Here is a 21,644-nt window from a genome sequence, read left to right on the forward strand (position 1 = left end):
TTTACAGTAAATTTGCTTAAGGCAAAAGGTACAGGAAAAAAGCATCCAGCCCTGTCTCTCATGCCCATTTATGGGAAGTCTTTCTGTCTATGTTTTGCTTCTTTTGGTTAATGAATAAAGCTATTTTAGCCAGTACCTTAGCAGAATAGGGCAAGATGGGAGTTCCAAGCAGATAGAGGAGGAGAGAGTAGGCAGAGTCAGTGAGAATCCATGTAGCCACCCACAGGAGACAGATGCACCAGAACCTTGCCAGTAAGCTTCAGACACATGGCAATACACAGATTAATAGAAATGGGTTAATTTAAGATATAAGAGTTAGCCAGAAATATGCTTAAGATATTGGCCAAACAGTATTGCAAATAATTTAGTTTCTGTGTGATTATTTGGGGGTCTGAGCAGCCAAGAATGAGCAGCATCTGCCAACACCTGGGGGTCCTGAAGGCAATGGTTTCCACATTTGAGACCATTCTCTTATATTCTAGGTGCCTGCGTTCTAAAAATGAAAGAACCCAATCTTCAAACAAAGTGACATGTGATGGCTGAATAACTGCATGGCCTTGAGAAGAACAGTAAGAGCTAGGATGGAGACTTTCAACACAATGCCATTGTGCAGCCCTGTAAAGTGGATCCACCCACTGGTGGCTCTGGGAAGGTTCTGAACTAACAGGACCCAAAGGTTGCTTCTCCAGAATGGACCTCTCTTAAATGTCCTTCTCTATTTAACAGACTCCAGAACTTTCTAGTAGTACCAGTAGTTTCTTTTGTACCCCAGTTTTGATATTTATGATATTTTTCTCAAAAGAGAACTCTGCTCCTTAAGTTAAGTGACACGCTCCCAGGAGCAAGGATCTTAAGGGTTGTAGGCTTCTGAGAATTCTGACAAGCAGCGTCTACAAGAACCCGAGGATGCTTGGCTTCACACACCTGGGGACAATGGTCCTGGACAGCGCTTACCCCAACTGTGGCTTGTCCATAGAATATTCAGAAGGACACATAGAAACTCAAAGGCATTTTACCACACCCACAAAATTTTAAATTGTGCCCAAGAAGGCTAACGTTCAAAAGACATTCTCTAGCAGAAGGAGTTAACCCAATAAAAACTACAGAGACAATAGACAGATAGACAAACTGAAGGCTGGTTGCTGTGAAGAATTTAACCAATCTATGTGCATATGTGTAATCTTTAATTACAACCATGAAATATAGAGACAATACATTTACATTCTATTATGCACCATTAGATTGTTTTTACATACTCTAAAAAGAAAAATGGGTATCACATGGCAAATCAGTAGAACCATGTAGAAATCTAAATTTGCACAGTTTCTAACTATCTGATGTAAATTGTGTCAAAATCTAGTCTTCTGTGGAATAAACAATTTGCCTTGTTGCTGAAGGATTTTTTTTTCTTTTGGTTTAAAATTTACACTCAGTTTTGATTCATCAATTCTGCTACCACTTGTTCGGGAGTTTGCAAAACTGGATGCTTCTGTGCTGTCATGGTTCTAAGTGTCAATTATGCTGTAAATTTTGGAATAAATCTCTTCAGCCAGTTTGAATCATGCAGGAGGTTAAAATATATCCTTTGACCCTCAAAGCAATAATGTAAGATTTCAGAAGAGAAATCCAATTATTGAACGCAGGGAAGAAATGGTGACTCTTTTGAAAAACTAATTCAAAAATTTTAGGATGTGATTGAAAGAAAAATGAAACTTTTTCAAAGTTTTAAATTGCCAAGCTCCCGGCTGGAGTATTGGTTTTGCTCAAGCCCTATGATTTTGCCGATGACAGATTCATAGATGGCACAGTAGGAGAGACAACTTGCACATTCTCGTTCATGTCATCTCGGAAGGATACAAAAAGATACCTTTATTAGTCATTCTTTCTTTCCTTACATGTTGTGTTTAAAATGAAATGTAGTGAAAGCAAACTATGACAGTAAGCCCTAGCTCCTGCATGAAGGCAGCACACCTGAGGAAAGAGTGGCTACAGATGAAGAAATGTAAGCTTCAGCTGTTCACAAACCCCTCATTCCCTCCAGACATACGGGGAATGGTTAGGACTACCTGCCAAACTGTTAAATATAAAACTTCTTAGTGGGAGATAAAAAGTGGGGCATATTCGTATTTTGATAATAGCTTTAGTTTTTTTTTTTTCCCAAATGATTCCATTTTGAACCAATCTGAAAAGTGCATCATTAATGATCATTAGAGTTCATAAGAAATAGTTCTGGTATTGGTATTGTCTAAGAGAGCCGGGGTGATATCATGCCTGTGCAGATCACTGTGACTGGCACTATGACTGGCCAAAAGGTTTTACTATCTTCTGACATTTATCAGGCCACTACTTCAGATGCCTCACCTAGCTGCCGCCGTTACTGCTAAAGGATATGGTATAAAGTGAATAAGATACAGCCTACCAATCCCCGGTCTCTTCAGAAGAGGCCATCAGAGAGTCTCAGAATGACTTCTTCAAACAGGATACCCTCAGGCTTGATTTCTGAGCTGAGGGCAGATCCTCAACTTCAGGCTTTGAAACTGTTTCTGGAGAAGCAGCCTGAGGATGGTAAGGTAGCACGTGTGGGTGTGTGTGGTGTGTGGTGTGTGGGTATGTGGTGTGTGTGTGTGGGTGGGTGTGTGGTTGTGTGGGTATGTAGTGTGGGTGTGTGGGTGTGTGGTGAGTGGGTGTGTGGGTGTGTGGTGAGTGGGTGTGTGGTGTGTGGGTATGTGGTGTGTGGGTGTGTGGGTATGTGGTATGTGGCTGTGTGGTGTGTGGTATGTGTGTGGATTGTGTGTGTGATGTGTGGGTGTGTGGATGTGTGTGTGTGTGGTTGTGGGTGTGTGGTGTATGGTGTGTGTGTGGTATGTGTGGGTGTGTGGTGTGGGTGTGGGTGTGTGTGCGGTATGTGGGTATGTGCTGTGTGGATATGTGGGTGCATGGTGTGTGGGTGTGTGATGTGTGGGTGTTTGGTGTGTGGGTGTGGGGGTTTGGGCTGTGGTGTGTGTGTATGTGGGTGTGTGGTGTATGGGTGTGTGGTGTGTGGGTGTGGGTGTGTTTGCGGTGTGTGGGTGTGTGGTGTGTGGGTATGTGGGTGCGTAGTATATGGGGTGTGTGGTGTGTGGGTATGTGGGTGCGTAGTATATGGGTGTGTGGTGTGTGGGTATGTGGGTGCGTGGTGTATGGGTGTGTGGTGTGTGGGTGTGTGTGTGTGTGTATGTGGGTGCGTGGTGTATGGGTGTGTGGTGTGTGGAATGGGAAGGAGGCAGAGCAGGGAGGACAGGCGTGCTGTGGGCTCCACTGAAGAGCCATTTCCCACACCAATGGACAGGAAGGCAGCTATCTTCTGTGCACTTTGAAATCCCGTTCCCAGGCTGAGGTCAGAGACTTTCTAAGTATTTATGGGGATGAGATCTGACCACACCCAAAAGGCCAAGTTTGAGGAAACACCACACTTGCCAGCCTCATCCTTCCCGTGTACCCTTTGCACCTCCACCTCCTCCAGGGTGGCTAAAAATGAGATATAGTAAACGGAAAGGAAGCTGAAGGAAATACCCATTTTATTTGGAAAATTATGGGTGACTGGTGGCCACACTGGGTAACTAGAAACTTATTATCAAAAAGATCTGAAAGCTAGCTCTGGGGCTGATGTTTCCTCTTCATTTCAACTTCAGCTGTCCACTAATTCCCACTCAGGGCTCTCAGCAGAGACATTAACTGTGGAGTGCAGCTCACAGGTATTTCTACAGCACGATGCATTACCTGAAGCCCTGCGACATTCTTGATCAGCATCTTTCTCTCTTTAAAGCCACTGATGAACATGCGTGCACACACATGTGTTGCATTCTGGAGTGCTGGTTAGAACACTGCATTCTAAGGATAGATGGTAAGGTTCTGGCAGCAATTGACTGTAGCATAGCCTCTAGAGCAAGCTGCAGGCTGCCTTGGGCCAGGTCTTTATCCTGTATCCTTTCCCCTGCCAAACATTTCTTCTCACATAGCCTCTGTCTTAATCTCTGGTAGTCAGGGGCTGATGTTCTGACATAATCACATCAAACGTTCATCCTTGGAGTTTTATATGGTTTTCTTTACTTGGCATGTTTAAAAATTTTGGTATGACAAAGACAAGCCCTTTGTAGCTGACTTGAATCAAACAGAAACAGAACTAAAATCACTTATGAGCGCAGGTCAGGGGTAGGTGGGTTGTTAGAAGAAAATGGTATTATAAGCGTGAAGGGGATGTAGTCCCTGACTAATAGTGTTTGCCTGCTTGATCTCATCACTCTGGAAGCCATAACCACACTCAAGAAGATGACCTTCCCTGACATAGCATAGAGCTTTAGATTAAGGGTCCATAACTCCTCTCCCACTTGAGCTGACTGATTAATTTCAATTGTGAGGTAGAGTAGCTTCCTTTCTCCCACTTCATTTATGGCCTTACTTGGACATTGGAGCTCATCATTTCCTGTAGTTTAAACAACATGCCTGGATCCATGAAGGTAACCTATCATGCCAGTTATCTATAAGGACACTGACTGAAGAAGAAATGAAAGGTTTATATTCTGAGAAATTTTAAACCAGTATTTTAGAAAAATAAGAGTCACTTTATTGTAAAGAACTTGTGCTGGACAGAATTCAGGGAGATGAGTTCTAAAAGGGGATATGAAACCATTTGCTTTTCTTGTTTTTTACTCTACCACGGATTTCTTCTTTGATTTCTGGGTAGATACGGGCATAAAATGTAATTGATTATGAAAGCATAAAATCCAAAGTGAAGCTTCATGGCTAATTTAACTATACAAAAGTTCAGATGTATATACATCGGGTCTGTCTGTGCAAGTGCCTACTTGAATGACTAGGTTAATATAGATAGGCCAGGTTTTTAATGGGGATATTTTTCATCCTAAATTTTGGATAATGGAGATTTTCAAGCTATATACAATGTACCGATTTTTTTTCATGGTTTCCATCAGTAACACAACATGCAGAACTTACCCTGCTCTCTGCGCTAGGTCAGGCTAATGTGGTACTGGGTAGAACTAAATAATATGTAATGAGACCAGAGCAAGAGAACAATTAAAATTAGACCAAGACCTAGGCCGGGCCAATATGAGCATATTAGCATTGAGGTAGCAGGATTCTAAACACATAGCCCATGAGCAATCAGTCAAGTGTCAACTGACTCTCAGAACCTCTATAAACAGATAATGCATTGGCTCACAAATACATTAATGTCAAATAAAATGGGCATTTCTGTCTCCATTTCTGAAAATGTAACATTTGCTACACAAATATTGATGATGCATTAGCCATGTGAAAAACATTCTTCTATTGCTAAGTATTCACCAGTAAACGAAATATCACCCCAAACCCCTCACCCCTCACAACATGTCATTATAGCATTGATTTTTAATGTTTACCATGTTCTTAAGACTTTACATGTTCATATAGACACGATGATGGTGATGAAGTTTTGGAACTGGGATATAGAGCATATATTTGCATACCCTTTTCTAAGAGAAACCAGGGTGCTGATTTCTTGTGGTTGGGAGAAAAAGACAGGAGATTTGGTAGTAACAAACAGATGAGAGAGTCAATCATCCAACAAACCTTCATGGAGTATTTTAATTTATTCCAGTTTATTAATTGAATAATTCCTTTCTAAGACTTTCCTATAATACCTCAGGTTTGAAAAAGCTTCTCCATCAACTGGACGGTGGTGATGGACATCTTTAATCCCCACACATGGGAGGCAGAGCAGAAGCAGTGAGTTTGAGGCCAGCCTGGTCTACAAATCAAGTTCCAGGACAGCCAGGACTGTTATACAAGAAACTCTATCGTGAAAAACCAAAACCAACCAAACAAACAAGAAACCAAAATGCTCCTCCATATATGGGTATGTTTCTAGGCTTATGATTAGGAAGGACAGTTGGCAACCCTAAAATGGCTCCCTTAATTAAGATATATGCTTCCCTGCTCCCATATCCACCCTTCCTATATCCCAACCATCCCATTCCCCCAAGCTCTCCCCATCCTCCCCTTCACACTTTTCTCTTCTCATCTCTCCTTGCCCCCATTCCACCCCGCCCCCAAGTTCCCAATTTTTGCCTGGCAATCTTGACTCTAGAGGGGTTCCCAGGTATCCAGGGAAAAGCCTCCAGCTACTTCCTTGGGCACCTGAGGAGAGGGAGCCGGAAAAGGCCAGTTCCTACAGCCATACTGATGAATATCTTGCATATCACCATAGAACCTTCATCTGGTGATGGATGGAGACAGAGACAGAGCCCCACATTGGAGGACTGGACTGAGCTCCTAAGGTCCAAATGAGGAGCAGAAGGAGGCAGAACATGAGCAACGAAGTCAGGACTGCAAGGGGTGCACCCACCCACCGAGATGGTGGGGCTGATCTAATCGGAGCTCACCAAGGCCAGCTGGACTGGGACTGAAAAAGCACGGGATAAAACCAGACTCCCTGAACATGGCGGAAAATGAGGGCTGCTGAGAAGCCAAGAACAATGGCACTGGATTTTGATCCTACTACACGTACTGGCTTTGGGGCGGCGGGGGGGGGGGGGGGGCTAGCCTGTTTGGATGCTCACCTTCCTAGACCTGGATGGAGTGGGGAGGAAATTGGACTTCCCACAGGCCAGGGAACCCTTCCTGCTCTTTGGGCATGAGAGGGAGGGGGAGTGGAGGGGGAAGGGGGAGGTAAAATGGGAGGCGGGGATGAGGCGGAAATTTTAATAATATAAAAATAAATAAATAAAAAAGGAAGGACAGTTGGAAAATGATGCTGTAGAAATGGATGCAACTGTGATCTACAGAAAAGCACTGGGCTGAGCTCCTGGAGTTCAGCTAAAGAGAGAGAGGAGGGATCATATGAGTAAGGCACAGTCAAGATTATGATGGGGAAAACCACAGAGGCAGTTGACTCAAGCTAATGGGAGCTCACCAACTCTGGACTAATAGATGGAGAACCTGCATGGGACCAAATTAGGTCTTCTGAAAGTGGGTGACAGTTATGTGGCTTGATCTGTTGGGAGGGGGGCTGGAAACGGGACTAGGTACATGACCTGTTTTTTCGGAGCCCATTCCCTATAGTGGGATACCTTTCTCAGCCTTGATACCGGGGGTCTGGGGTCCTGGTCCTGCCTCAATTTGGAATGCCAGACTTCATTGACTCCCCAAGGGAGGCCTTACCCCCTGCAGAGTGGATGGGGACTGGGATGGGGGGAGGTAGGGGTTCAGAAAGGGATGGGAGGGGAAACTGGGGTTGGTATATAAAGTGAAAATAATTTTAAATAGATAAAGGAAAAAGAAATAACTACAACTTTTATGGCCCACATGGATGCATTCCCCACAAATGAGAAGTTTACATATCAGCATGTTCAATGACCTTTATGGATTTGTATTTTAAACAGCTGCATCTATTGTGTTGGTTTAAATGTCCCCTTTCCCTGAAAGACTCTTAGGTTGGAAGCATGGTCTCTAGAATGTCAATATTGGGGGTGGTAAAGCCTCTGGGACATCCCCTATTGATCAGTAGAATGCCCTAGGAGGGAACTAAAGTGCTTCTCTGGCTTTCAACATGTTTAGGACATGACCACTTCCACAGTTGCCCCTGTCATAACTGTCTGTCATTATATGATAGAGCAGAGAAGGTGCTCACCAGAGAAGAACTGACACAGATACCTGCCCCTGACCTCCAGAACTACAGGCTTCTTTGTAGGTAGTCACCTAAGATATTTTGTTATCTCAGCAAGAAACCGACGAATATAGTGCTAACACCAAGACTCTTAATATCAATGTAAACACAAGCTATGTGTGACCGGAAGGCTGGAGCTAGCCTGCTCTTACCATGACTGAGATGTGCAGGATCCTCAGTTCCTCTTCTGCTGACTCATGCTGGGGTTCTTCTGTTGGGTCTTGTCCAGGGAGACTTGGAGCGCCATCTTGGTGATGGATGTGAAAAAGCAAAGTACCATTCTCCAGCCATTGCTGCCTCCAGCGCACCAGAGGGATGTCCTCCGTATTTCCTGAGATCTCTAGAGAAAAAAAAATCACCAAAATTATAGGGTGAGATGTTGTACTAGACCAACATTCCAAAGTCCTGATTTCTGGTACCAACAAACCAATTCTGTCTGCAGACAACAAAGGGTTCTGACCGCAGGTAGACTTATTGCTGCTTATAAAACTCAAGGAGGACAAGAGATCTAGAGAAGAGGAGAATTATCCCCCACGGGTCTTTCTATGATAAATCTAGTGAGCCAGACTCTCCCCCAGTGAGATAAATACTGAGGTGAAAATTCAAGTTCTACCCCTCGCCCTGTGATCAATAGCATCCTTTACATCGCACAGTTTGAATACCTGATAATCCCCGGGGGTAAATACAAGGTTGTTTGCCTCTTGTAAATCTGGACCTGTGAGCTCTGCAGCAATTGTTCCTAGATGCCCATGAATCTACCAAGGAGAGAGTCGGTAATTATTGTGCAGAGAACCGGCATTTATGGAGCAGTCCTGGGAGGTTACGGAAGAGCCACTGGGGCTGCTGGCATGTTTGTGAAGCCATTCGCATAGGCTGCATAGTCCACGGGAGATGTCTGATAACTTGTCATGATGGGAAAAGAAGTGTTTTCACTCTTTTCTGTTTGTCTCTTCAGGTTTGCAAAGCAGATGTGATGTGTGAAGAAAGTGGTGTGAATTGAGCCCTGATCACAGGTATAAACACCCTTTCATTTCTCAGGGATTTGGATGAAAGCAAGGCTATCATCAATAGAAAAATACCTAAAAACTGTTGCCTTCTGCACTGTAGTACAGGCTATGGTGATGTAGGAAGTCCTTCTGTCTATGTGCTGCTTTTATTGGTTAACGAATAAAGAAACTGCTTTGGCCTATAGCAAGGCAGAACTTACCTAGGCAGGGAAAACTAAACTGAATGCTGGGAGAAAGAAGGCGGTGTCAGTGAGAAGTCATAACCCCACCAGAGACAGCAGAGGCAGGTAAGCCACAGCCTCGTGGTGATAGACAGATTAATGGAGATGGGTTAATTGAAAATATAAGACTTAGTCAGAAATATGCTTAAGCTATTGGTCAAACAGTATTTCAAATAAAATAATTTCTGTGTGGTTATTTCAGGGCTGAGCAGCCGGAAACAAAAAGGCGACCTCCTAGAGCACTATGGTGATGCTGCAGTAACACCCTGGGTACATATCCTCTTTTCTCTTAGTCCTAAGCGATATCACATCAGGCATCTTATAGTAGAGAAAATGGATTAATCTACCTTTTCTAGGACTTTGCTTAACCTTCAGACCATGTTTCCCTTAACAACTACTACAACCCCAAAGGGGGACCAGTGTTCTGCTACACACACTTTAACAAATCATTACTTTATAAAATTTCATTTTAAAAGGCATGCTTCTTCTCTCAAAGTTTATTAGCTTTAACCAAAAAATTATGACATGGATATAAAAAAGATTTAATAGACACATTTAGAATATTTTCTCATCAAGTATCACAACCACAAAGAGGAAAGCAATTTTAAATATGTACAGAATTTATAATTATCCTTCACTATTTATGGAAGTGCTGATATTATTTATTGATTTAGCCACTCATTTAATAGTCACAGACCAGACATGCACTATGCACCATGCCTTGTGCTAGGCACTCAGGTGCTAATCGAAATGATGACCTTCACAATGTTTTAAAGCAGTCCGCCATGACTGAATATGCATAATGAATCCTTGTGGGACTGTGAGTGAGGAATTGACCTCAGAAAAACATGCAAGGAGCTAAAGAAATGGTCTTCTCTGAGGAAATAGATGCCCATCATTTCCCATCGGAAAGGGAAAGAGATGATCAGACAACCAACGAAGGAGGATAAGGGGAAGGAATAGATATATTCATTCGTCTTCTCTGCAGGTCACTGAGGTTCTGTATGGGACACAAGTCATCGGCCTATGCCTGAAAGGCACTGGTATGATGGTCTCCCTCATTCAGCACACTCCCCAGGGAGAAGAGTAAATTGAGACTGTGAGGGTGAGCTGCCGACAAAGAATCCCCCTTCATGCTTGGCTCTTCTTTTCTGTTGCCTAAAATGCTCTGTCATCTGTCAGGCTGGTATATCATCTGAGATCTTGCATATGATTGGCCTAGAATCCAGGGAGTTTCAGAAGGCAAAGAGATGGAGAAGAAAAGATTTGCATTTCAGACTTGGGTTTCAGAAGGCATTTCTGCATTAGTTTCCGGGAGTGGGGATACTGGCTTCCCACATCCACCATTCCTCTAAAGAGTCTTTCACATTCAGAATTGAGGAAACACCCTTGGATGCATCTCTAAAGGTAACTATTTAAAGCAGCAAGAGTCCAAAAAATTGAGTGCAGGCCCAATAATCAACGACTTTTCCAGGCACATGGCTGTATATCCTGCAGGCACCGTTCACTCTTTCTCATCCATCAACATACTAGAAGATTCCTTACAAATGCATCCTCCCCTACAAACATATCCTCCCCAAGCCCCTGTGTGACCACTGCACAGGGAACCAAAGTCTGTATTTATCTCAGCAGAGATAAAAACCATCAGTATTCCAGTACCCACCAGTGCTTTTATGGTGTAATCAAGCCCAGCTTCTTTTCAAGAAACATCTCCACCTGGTCTAAGATTTATCCCAGACATGTCTGGATGCCACTCAGCCCCTTCTATAACTATTCAAAAGGACATAGCACGTGTCCCTTTAAATCACTTCACAAACTAGATTTTGCTTCCCAGCAGATCTTCATCAAGTAGGTCAGACTCATTACCTCTGCTTTAACCAAGCTAGCAAAGATAAAGAAGTACCTGGACCAAAGTCACCCAACCTGACACAGGACAGGGACAGAGAAACCATTAGATGCCCTCTACTCCTCTTACAAAGCAGACAACATGACCTCAGAATATGTATACACACACACACACACACACACACACAGAGAGAGAGAGAGAGAGAGACAGAGAGAGAGAGACAGACAGAGAGAGAGAGACAGACAGAGAGAGAGAGAAAGAGAGAGAGAGAGAGAGAGAGAGAGAGAGAGAGAGAGAGAGAGAAAACACTCTAAAGTATGAAGGCCATGTGGTGTTTTATGACCTTAGCAGCTATAATAATCTAATCTTTTGTTCCAGATCTTAGTATTGCATGACTTATTTTTAAACTGAGATACAATATAAATGCCATAAAGTCACCTTTTAATTTAGTGAGATTTTGTGTATTCATCGTGTTGTATAACCCTCACCCACTGTCTAATTCTAGAACATCTTCATCAGCTCACTAAAAAACTTTATACCTATGAACAGCTACTATATTTCAATGAAGAGGCAGGTGTTGCTTTTCATGGCACTACGCATGGGGGTACCAAAGAAAGAAGAGGAGCAGCAAGGACTCTGACAAAGTGCTCCATGGGGCAGCGAGGCTAGCACAGAGTCTGGCAGTGGCTTCTAGGCTAACCTCTAAACCCTTCTGTGGGTAAAACATTCCCATCCCTGGGAATGATGATATCATGATTCTGCACAGACTTGGCTCACTGTAGAGGGCAAGAGGGGGAAGGAAAGAGGGCACCATGTCTGCCATGAGCATTCATCAATTCTTAGTTTCAAGATAATTACGAGATGATAGTTTCTTACTTGGCATTTCCCCTTCTCCTCATAGGATCTGACATGAAAGAGCTCAAATGCTAAACTAGCAACATATTTATATTTATGCTATATCTGGTTCGATCAGCAGATGAAAGACCAAATAAGACATAGTAAATGCTCTGCCAACTTCTTCACCATCAAGATTGAAATCTGAGCTTGGAACATTAACATAAACATGCTGGTGTGAATGCCCCTCCCCCAAGGAGAACTATAATCCAAGCCGGTCCTGAGACTCCAAGGGTGTTACTAGGGAGGTGATAAAATGGTTACTCCAATCCAAAGCCTCAGAGGATTACCACTGAGTCTCACTCAGGACTTTTGCAGCAATTTACTGAATTAAACAAATGCCAGTAGGACCCTTTATGATTATTTCCAGATGTCACATGTCCCAAAGTTGTCCCAAGAACTGATCCTTTCAACACACAGTAGGGCTGAGGTCTCCAGAAAGGGAAGGCTGGCCCATCTCTCTCCATGCTTATCCTTGCTCCTACAAACCTCATGTCTTCCTTATCTCCCCAAATCCTGCAATATGAAGAAAGCAGAGCGCCACTCCTTCTTGTATACAACAAGTATTCCAGGAGCACATTATGTTTGTCTTGGTTGGAAATCAAACCATGTATTCCTACTCTCCAAGAGCAAGAAATTTCAGACGTGGCCAGGGCTAAGTGACAGCGATGCTGCGTGTCAGGTGAGACTTGGCTGGGTAAACACTGATGGGAGGGAAGAAAACGGTGGAAGATACTGGGGACACACCTGCAGCTGTAGGCCACAGTATGTGCAAGGGAACAGAAGGATGATGCACGTGGTCAGAAGCACAGGAGGTCTAGTTAAGCTGCAGGGGTGCGGGATATGGAGGAGAACATCAGAGGACCTACTCTCAGAATCCAGATTAATGGCACTTGAAGAGTCTTGAATGCCATCCTAAGGAGTTCACAGCGAGGGAAAAGTCATTCCCAATTCTATTAGGCAGAAGCATGAACCAAGTTAATGATCAACAAGACTCGGAATGAGAATAGCATTCTTCAGTGACTAAATAGAGAAGAGGAACTCAGGAGGACTAGCCATCATCTAAGGAACTTTGAGCAAGCTTCCTAACTCTGAGCTTCCTCATCACTGGGAAGAGGCAACCACGTAGATGACCTTCAAGATTCCTTGATAACTTTGATGATCACATGGACACTAGAAAGCATGTTAAGTTTAATGTTACCAATAATGTCAAACCTCTTCTCAGGTCTGAACCACCTGGGTTGAGAAGATGTGTATACAGACTTCAAGATATACACCCAACATCACATTGTATCCCAGTATATTGAGGAAGAGCCTCATCACACTGCTGCAGACATCTGGTTCCTACGAGAGACCACTGGCACTGCATGCCCCAGAGAACTGTACTGGTGGGACGCTGGGCAGGAAAAGTTCTAGGAGAGAAAAGTTTGGGCTGGAAAAGGCAGAGTGAGATGATATCACTTTTAATTAGCCTTAGTCATTGCTCTAATGATAGCTTGTGGGTTGAGAGTTTGTCGTCTCTTTGTGGGGTTACGTCAGGACACTGAAAACTTTGCTGCAGAAATTGTTCCCCCTGGCGTTACAACATGCCCTCACTCTCCACATGCCTTCTCCCTTCTTCGTGCATGTCCTCATGCTGAGAGGACCTGATCTGAGTTGTCAAGAAACTTCAAGTCAGTATTAGAATCTTCTCCTAAGCACCAGATCCACCATGCCCTCCTTCAACGAACTGGACAATTCCAATTGGAGTATAGATTTAATTGGGAAAATTCTTAAGGAGCATTTAATTCGGTGAATTGCTTAGAGTATGTTAGAGCAGTCTGGGCGTCTTGGGACCCCTTTTCACTGCTAGCAAGCCTAAGTTTCCAGCTGAGTTCTGCTGAGTAGTAATGAGGTAGTGTGGTTGCTGAGGTCAAGGCAGGAGGTGGCATTAACTTGTCCATGCTTGGCCTCATGTGGAGGGCACCTGCTGAACTGATCCTGTCATCTTTCAAGGTTCATGTTGACACCCCTGGTGGCCATTCTTCCTGTTGAAAGGCCTTGTTTAGATTTTCAAACTTAGTTTTGTCTTAACACAACCTTTTCTCTAAACCAAATAAAATGCTTTCTGAGGGACTCCCTCAAGTACAGAGTGAGGGAAGAGTCAGCTCTACTGAAGGAACAGTAAGTAGCATGCACTAGTAAGCAAGGTCCTTGCTGGTAGAGGACAGGGGGGCATCTCCAGCTTACTTAGATTTACTGGTTATTTTCAATTATAAGTGTGACATTACAAGTGCCTTTATGTTATTTGTGAAATAATTTCATGTAAAAGAGAACATCTCTGAAAATAAAACTGAGCCCCACCTCCATTATATGCTATCCCAGGGGCCATTGTGAGTTTCTTTGTGTGACAAAAATTAATTTTGGGGGGGGAAGGTGATGCAGTAGGTCACAGCACTTTCTGCTAAACATCAACACCATAGCAGCACTGTAAAAAGTCAAGTGTGGCCTGTCTCGAAAAACAAAACAAAAAAACAAAACAAAACAAAACAAAAAAAAAACCAAACAAACAAAAAAAAAAAGTCAAGTGTGGGCACAGGCCTATATCCCAGCACTAGGGGAGTGCAGGAACAGTAGGATCACAAAGGCTTGCTCACCATCAAAAACAAAAATCCCACTGAGCCTCAGGTCAGAAGACTGTCTCAGAGGAATAGGCAGAGTTTGATAGATGAGAAAATCTGATGCCTAACCTCCAGAGATGTGCACACACAAACAAAAATAAACTAATATTGAGGTTAGATCATTAATAGTGCTAACCAACCAGCTAAATCAAAATGTAACAGTTGTGTCTTGTCTTTCTGATAGTAACTATTAAAAATATTAGGAAAGCTGGGCCTATGACAGAACTAGTCTACTTCATTTTAGTTTCCTTTCTTTCTTTTTTTTTAACTTTCCCTTTCCATTCCCTACTTTCGGCGCTTGAAAGATATTGATGGTAGGTCTAGTTTCCCACATGGTTTCATTATGGTCTTCTGACTGAAACCATTAACTGTGGTATTAACTTTCAACACCTTTGTAAGGAAATCGCCTGCTTAAGTCAGGGGTTAATAACAGTCAGGGATCACTAATTATCTTGCAAATCTCCACCCTGGTATCAAACGTGATACCAGGCTTTAATGTCTCTGGAACAGCAGCCTCTAAAGACCTCAACTTGTTTCATAAACATAATGACAGCAGCACATTAGTGTCTTGGCCATCTGTGAAGGAAGATGAGGGGCAGACAGAGGAGACGGAAGTAGAGAGAAAGGACAAAGTGAAGAGACATGAGGTGATGACACCAGCCTTGGGCTGAGCTGGCTGAGGTACTGGGCACCTCTCTCTCACCACAGGGACCAGCCGCTTTGGAGTTCTGATGTGGAATGATCCCTCATGCAAGAGTGAGAACCATATAAGACTGCTCACTCTGCTGGGCCTGAATTCAGCCAGTCCAGATGCCAGGAGCGCTGATGCTTTGCCTGGAGCGTGTGCCTGCTAATGCCTAGCTAAGAGGACAAAATGTGAGATCCCAGAGCCAGAGAATTCTTTTGTGAAGACAACCATAGACCAGTTAGGAATGCAGCTCCTATTGTGGTTTCTGCATTCAATTCACTGGCACCACAAAAATGTTTTCTATTATCCTGTTCTCGATCCTCTCCCTCCAAATAAACTTCATCAATGGCTATAGCACTATCTGAAGCAAATCTTCAGATCAAGATGGCTTAAAGCATCAAACAGCTACCAACAGAAGCACAGGAATTTCTCTTCTCAGGTAACCAGAACCCTCTTCATTTACTGAGATTTGGAGTTGCGAATTCACCTATGACTAGATGAAGCTCATTGAATGTCTATGTCGTCAGCTTAGAGGCATTCACCACACATGATATAAACTAGGGTCACAGTAGATCATTGGATGAGATATGGGATCACAACGCACACAGACCACTGGACAAGGGTATGGAAGGAATTCTGTGGATCTCATATGCCTTGTCCTCAGGTGATGGGACGGAAGTCTCCAAATCTCTCTAGTTCTGACCTCTCGTTGATGTCACAAAAATCAAGCACAACACTTGGTAATAGTCAGACCCAAGTCAGGTGCAGGCTAGCTGGATAATAATCTCAAGAGATTTTCAAATTAGACTTTCTTCGTGGCCTTTGGCTTAGTTGTGTGTCAATCAAGTCTGTCTTTCTAAAGAGCTAGGGTTAACTGAAGTGTCTAATTTCAGTCTGGGACCCCTCACGGGGACTCTTCCACATCCAAATGGCTTTCAGCCAGGTACTAACCTTCAGTACATTATGTATATGAGGAGAGGCTAGATAAAACATCACCTGACCTGCCTTAACACCCCTAACTGATGGTCTTTGAAAATGCTATACTCTAAAAATCTGAAATGTTAACTTCCTTTAAAGCGGCCTACCCACCCATTTCTTTTCCAGGAATGGACAAAGGAAGAATAGAATGAATCAATGCAGGGAGTAAGGATGGCAAAAGGAAGAAAAGAGGGGGCCTGGGTAGTCCACAGAATGCCAACTCAGAGGGTAGTTGTGGGTGGGAGCTGTGGGAAGCAGAGGGTGGCTTTTTAAATCAGCTTCCACGAAAAGCACTGAAGCTTTCTATGGATGCTACAGGAAGTAGGTCACTCTATGCTACTCGGTGCTGGCATGAATAGCAATTGAGCAACCTCACGCACATTCTGTTTACCTAGCCATGGAGACGAAAACATTCCTGCGGGGGGGATGATGCAGCCAAAAGGTTCTGACACAACCAGAGAGATGAGAAGCATTCAAATGGCTTGTGATTTCATCCAAAATGGTTTACTTGTTCCTACCACAGTGTTTCTCTGGATCTTTTCAAACCTCGGTAAAGAGTTTATCCACATGATACTCATTAAAATCTCATTTGAAAAGGGGGAAAAGAAAGCCCAAAGCTCTTTGAAAAGGACTGGGTTATCTGAGCTGCAGATGTACTGGTAAAAGGGATTTTTTTTTTTAAACTTACATCTAGTTCTATTCTCCACTGCCACATGGCTGACCTTTGTAAATTGAGATAACGACATGCATTTAACAAAATCTGACATCAAGTAAGATGTGTAATAATATTTAAACTCCATGATGTTAAAATATGTATTTATAGATCATTTCATACATTGTGGGAAGAATAAGTCATTTGAAGCCTGAGGTTTCTCCACTGGAATGCTAATTTGGGCTTTATGGGTCTTGGGGGTGAGGGGTTGCTTCTCTGCTGTGTGTCACTGGGAGCAATATGGACACCTGGGTTTTGGAAACCCAGAACACTTGTTGCAAGGTAATTATAAGGAAACTCCCCACTAGACTCACCAAGAGCCTGTGTTCCCAAATCCCTCCTCTGATGTTCCTGATCGTTTGCTAACAAAGGCTTTAGTATCTGCTGTAATTCTCATATCACGGATTGTTTCAAGGTCTCTGTGGCTTCAGAGGCTCATCCAGCAACTGATGGAAACAGATACCAGAGCCAAACATCAGATGGAGCTCAGGGAATCCAGCAGGGGAGGGGGAGGAAGGACTATAGAGCCAGTGGGGTCAAGGACACCACAAGAAAACTCACAGAATCAACTAACCTGGGTTCACAAGGGCTCACAGAGACTGAACCAACAACCGAGGAGCCTGCACCGGACTGACCTATGCCCTCTACATATAAGTTACAGTGTGTAGCCTGGTCCTCTTGTTGGACTCCTAACAGAGGAAACAGGGACTGTCTCTGACTCTTTTGTAGGCTTTTGAGATCCTATTACTCATACTGGGTTGCCTTGCCCAGCCTTAATAAATGGGGAAATACTTTGTCTTACTGCAACTTGATATTTCATGTTTTGTTGGTGTTCATGGGAGGCCTGCCCTTTCCTGAGCAGAGATGGAGGAGAAGTGGATTAGGGAGTAGGGAAAGAAGGAGGTGTGTGTGTGTGTGGTGGGGGGGGGGGTCTGGGAGAGAAAGGGGAAGGGAAACTGCAGTCGGGATAATAAATAAATGAAAAAACCTCTCTCTTAAAAAAGTGGCTGGAAAAGGGGAGTTGATGATGAAAAAATATCATCTCTAAGTAGTGTATGGAAAGGTGTCTTGCTCTAAGTTATCTTGATTCATTTTCCCTTCTAATTAGTTCTCATTCAATTATATTTCTGTTCTGACTGTCCATGACTCAACTCCACAAGTGACGAAATCCCTATCGGGTGTTGGCTGTACTGAACAGCTCTGTCTGGATTCATGAGTGCCTTACTCCTCGATGACCCTTCAGTGTAAGATTATATCTCCCTATTTGCAGGTAAAGAACTTGAGTTCCAGAGAAGTTAGCCCACTTGACCAGAATTACTCAGTTAGTATGCACTAGAATGGGGAGAAGGGAAAATCAAGATCTCTTGATTTTAAAGCCACTCTTTAATATCATTCTGGTCCTTGCTTTATAAATCCCAGTCTCAGGATATAAGCAAACCAGGTGTTTAGCAGTTTCTGGCATTGAACAGACAACAAAGACCAGCATTATCATAGTTGTACTTATTGGTGTCTTTCATAGAAATATTAAAATTGAGCAATAAGCTTTGACAGAATTAGGCAAGTGGTACCTTTAAGTGGTTCCAGGGCCTTCAAAGTCTTAATAAGTCCAGAAACTGTAAGTCTGTGAATAACTAAGTTCCCACTAAGGAACATAGCCCAGGTTGCAATGACACATTCCTGGAAGTGCTATTTAGAAAACTGAATACTTTTTCTGTGTGTCTGACAGGAGTCAAACAATAGTATCATTGCTTTAAGACCCAGTGATTGGACTTGTGTCTAAGGATGCCCTGGTATCAGTGCCCACTGAGAACTGGCATGTAAGATTGCAGTGAGCTGAATATCAGGTACTTGACAACATGATCCTGACTTAATTGTGCAAGTCCTGCTGGGTATTATGGTACCGACTTTTAATCCCAGCACTCAGACGACAGAGGCAGGCAGATCTCTGTCATTTTGAAGCAAACCTGGTCGACATACTAAGATTAAGCCAAGGTTACATTGTGAGACCCTGTCTCAAAATAAAATAAAATAAAATAAAATAAAATAAAATAAAATAAGGACATGTCCTCCCAAGTGGATGAAGCATGGTAGTGGGAGGAGTAGACCAGAAATGAGACTTTATTAAAGTAACAGTTGAGCCTTCTTGGTGTTATGCCAGGTCCCACTCTGTTGACTTATTGGCCTGATCTCCTCTGACTGTAAATCCCAAGATCCTTTGCACTCAGGGACATTCCATTCTCATCTTCTCCTTGGAAATGAGGCTTTCCATCTCCTTCCCACAGCCACATGAGCTTCTGCTCTTGAACATGAGTGTTGCCTGCTGGTACCCACGGCTTGGGCACATTTGCTTCTCTAGGCTCTCCTCTCTGTTCCAATGTCTCCTACAGAAAGGCAGGGGAAAGCCTCTTCTCACTCCACAGTTCTCCAATGTTACCTTCCTACCATCTCCACTTGCCATGAAATGCTGTTATTTTATCAGGTACCGTCATTGTGTTATTCATTGAGAAAGTAAAGGGCCAAGGGAAAGCCATGAAGACTCAGCTCCATAACTGTGACTTTTGTCTTACAGTTTACAAAGCCCTTCTTATAAGCTCCTCTTTATAAACTGACCAGCCCTGAGGGATGGGCTTGATAGAACTAGAAGCCAGGAATCCAAAGAGGAGGTGCAACCATCTCAAAGAAGAGAGTTAATAGATGGGATGACAGGACTGGAGTCTTGTCTTCCAGCTCACAGCACACACCTTACCCATTCAATTGGACTGCCTACCAAAACAGCGCATGTTTACCCTTGACACCATATGCCTGGTTCTTGCACTTTAGAAAAAAAAATAGAACCGGATATTCAGAAGACACACATCAGTAGTAAACCCTCGGGCAAACATTTGAAAAGTAGAGGTTGCAGAGCTGATACCGAAAGTTTGCTACTAACTTCACATTAATATGCAAATGGTGTGCCAATCGGATGTGATTTCACCATGCCTGGCCCCTGTGGAGGATCAGATCTGCTTAGTCAGTGCTTCCAGTTTCTGTTCTAAAGACTCTTGACATTGTCTTGGCCCGGTTCTGCAGGCTCATTTGCGTAAGTGCCTCTCAGAGGAAAGGGTCAAGACGACCTGTAAATGACCTGAGAGACATGTCCCCATGGAAATTGTTGATCTAGATGTCTAGTGCTTCCTGGGTGGATGATTTAGAAGGACTCAAGGCCACCTGGTCTGTGAAGGTGTGAGGCCTGGCTGGGAAAGTCACACACCCACTCCATATGGGTTCCCTCTCCATATTGACTGCTTAATTCTGAGGCCCTATGTCAGAAATATACACAGACACTTTAGTGTATTTCCAAGCTAGAAATTACTGAATAACAATAAAGTTTTGAGTTACAATGTTTTTGTTGGCTGGGGTTTCCCAGTAGTCTCAGTGTTCCTTCATCGCTGACCAATTATTTCAATCTCAACTACTCAAGTTAACTCTCAGATCACACAGCAAACATCTCTCTATACATAAATGTATATGTGCAGGTTACAGGATGACTACAAAATGTTAAAGAGGTTGGAGCAGAGTCCAAGGTGTGCTAAAGACGCCTTAGTGCAAGGCCTAGGCCAGATGCAGATGCAGGGAGATTCACTCAGAGTATCTAGATAAGATACTTTAAAACCCAGCTGGAACACTTGCCCCAAGACTCCAGCCAAGCCTTAGAGTCAGAGTCGAGCTGAGCCACAGGGTAGGGCAGAGCTATCTGGCAAGGTGTGGGACCATGGAAGACATAGAGGCAAAGGGCAGGACCAGGTCAAGTCAGGTGAATAGGAGGATGAAAACATGGGGGTGCAGATGTGCAGACCAACAGAGGGGCGGACAAATGAAAAGCAACAGCAAAGGAAGCCCCTGGGGTGGTCAGGAGTCACCCGCCTATTGGTCCCGAGAGACATATGCTGGATCATCAGAAGGCAGGCTGCGGGTGGGCCCGTGCTAGACTTCCTCTTTACGGAATCCAAGTGACTGTTGTGGTCAGTAAGTTCCTGGGCCTGATAGTCTGGATATGATTTTAATATGCCATGTGCTCATATGGCTACAATTTTCTTTGAAGAATTTAAGGAGTATAATTACTTTTTAACTTTAAAATATGTATCAATCTGTGTCTCTTTGGTAGGGGGTAGAGTCATTTCTGCCTCTGAGTTTTTACCCAAAATGGAGTCAGATACTGTTTGTAAAACTGAAGCCGTGACGAGAAAACCAGGGTGAACCAGTCCATCATGAGAAAGAGAACTGGCTTGCAAACCACAACCTCCAGAGACTGACTCCCAGGCTATCCTTTGGTCTCCCTGGGCTCCTAGCTCCTACCCTACCTCAGTTTACTGGTCTCTACACTTCTTACAATAATAATGTGATTGCTCCCGGTCCCTTCGGGTTCCTTCAGAAGACATTGCCTGATAGTCAGCAAACAAAAGGCTTCTCAAGGAATTGCCCCAAGTCCCCTGCCATGGCAACCTGATTTCCTCCCTCCTTTGGTCCACATTCCAACCTCTCTGGGCTTCCATGACTCTCCTCAGCTGTGAAGCATTTAGAGACTACGTCACCATCTTATCATCAGCAAAAGGCTGTAATGAATGTCAGATCCTTAGGGAATCCCCAAATGACAGACTTGTCTGAACTTCAGACGGACTGCTGCTGCTCACTCCCATCATTCCTCAAGAAGCTGTGAGATGGGTCTCTGTCCGCCAGATCTGCTTCTCTACTGGCAGGTACCTATGGTGCTTAACAAAGCCACAGGCCCACAAGCCCCCCACCCTGCTATCCTAAACTTCCACCTTGTTCCAGTTCTTAGCATTTCCTCCCCTACTCTACAATTACCAGTTTTTCTTTATAACCTGTGAGGTCTGTCCCCAATCCTGCTATTCTTTCTACTCCAGGGAGCTATCTCTGGCCGTCGCCAGTCTGCCCC

At 43.7% G+C, this 21,644-nt stretch overlaps 1 protein-coding gene across 2 annotated transcripts in view; it reads right to left on the reverse strand.

Moving 5' to 3' along the window:
* Astn1 (astrotactin 1) overlaps positions 1–21,644 on the reverse strand; it is a 324,573-nt gene that overhangs the window by 193,963 nt on the left and 108,966 nt on the right. For both annotated transcript variants that reach the window (XM_038349589.1, XM_038349588.1), the window contains exon 2: positions 7,855–8,042. In XM_038349589.1, coding sequence (XP_038205517.1) covers positions 7,855–8,042 — 188 coding nt within the window. The remainder of the gene's footprint in view (positions 1–7,854; positions 8,043–21,644) is intronic.

This window comes from Arvicola amphibius, chromosome 12 (genome assembly GCF_903992535.2).
Source record: "Arvicola amphibius chromosome 12, mArvAmp1.2, whole genome shotgun sequence".
Lineage (NCBI taxonomy): Eukaryota > Metazoa > Chordata > Mammalia > Rodentia > Cricetidae > Arvicola > Arvicola amphibius.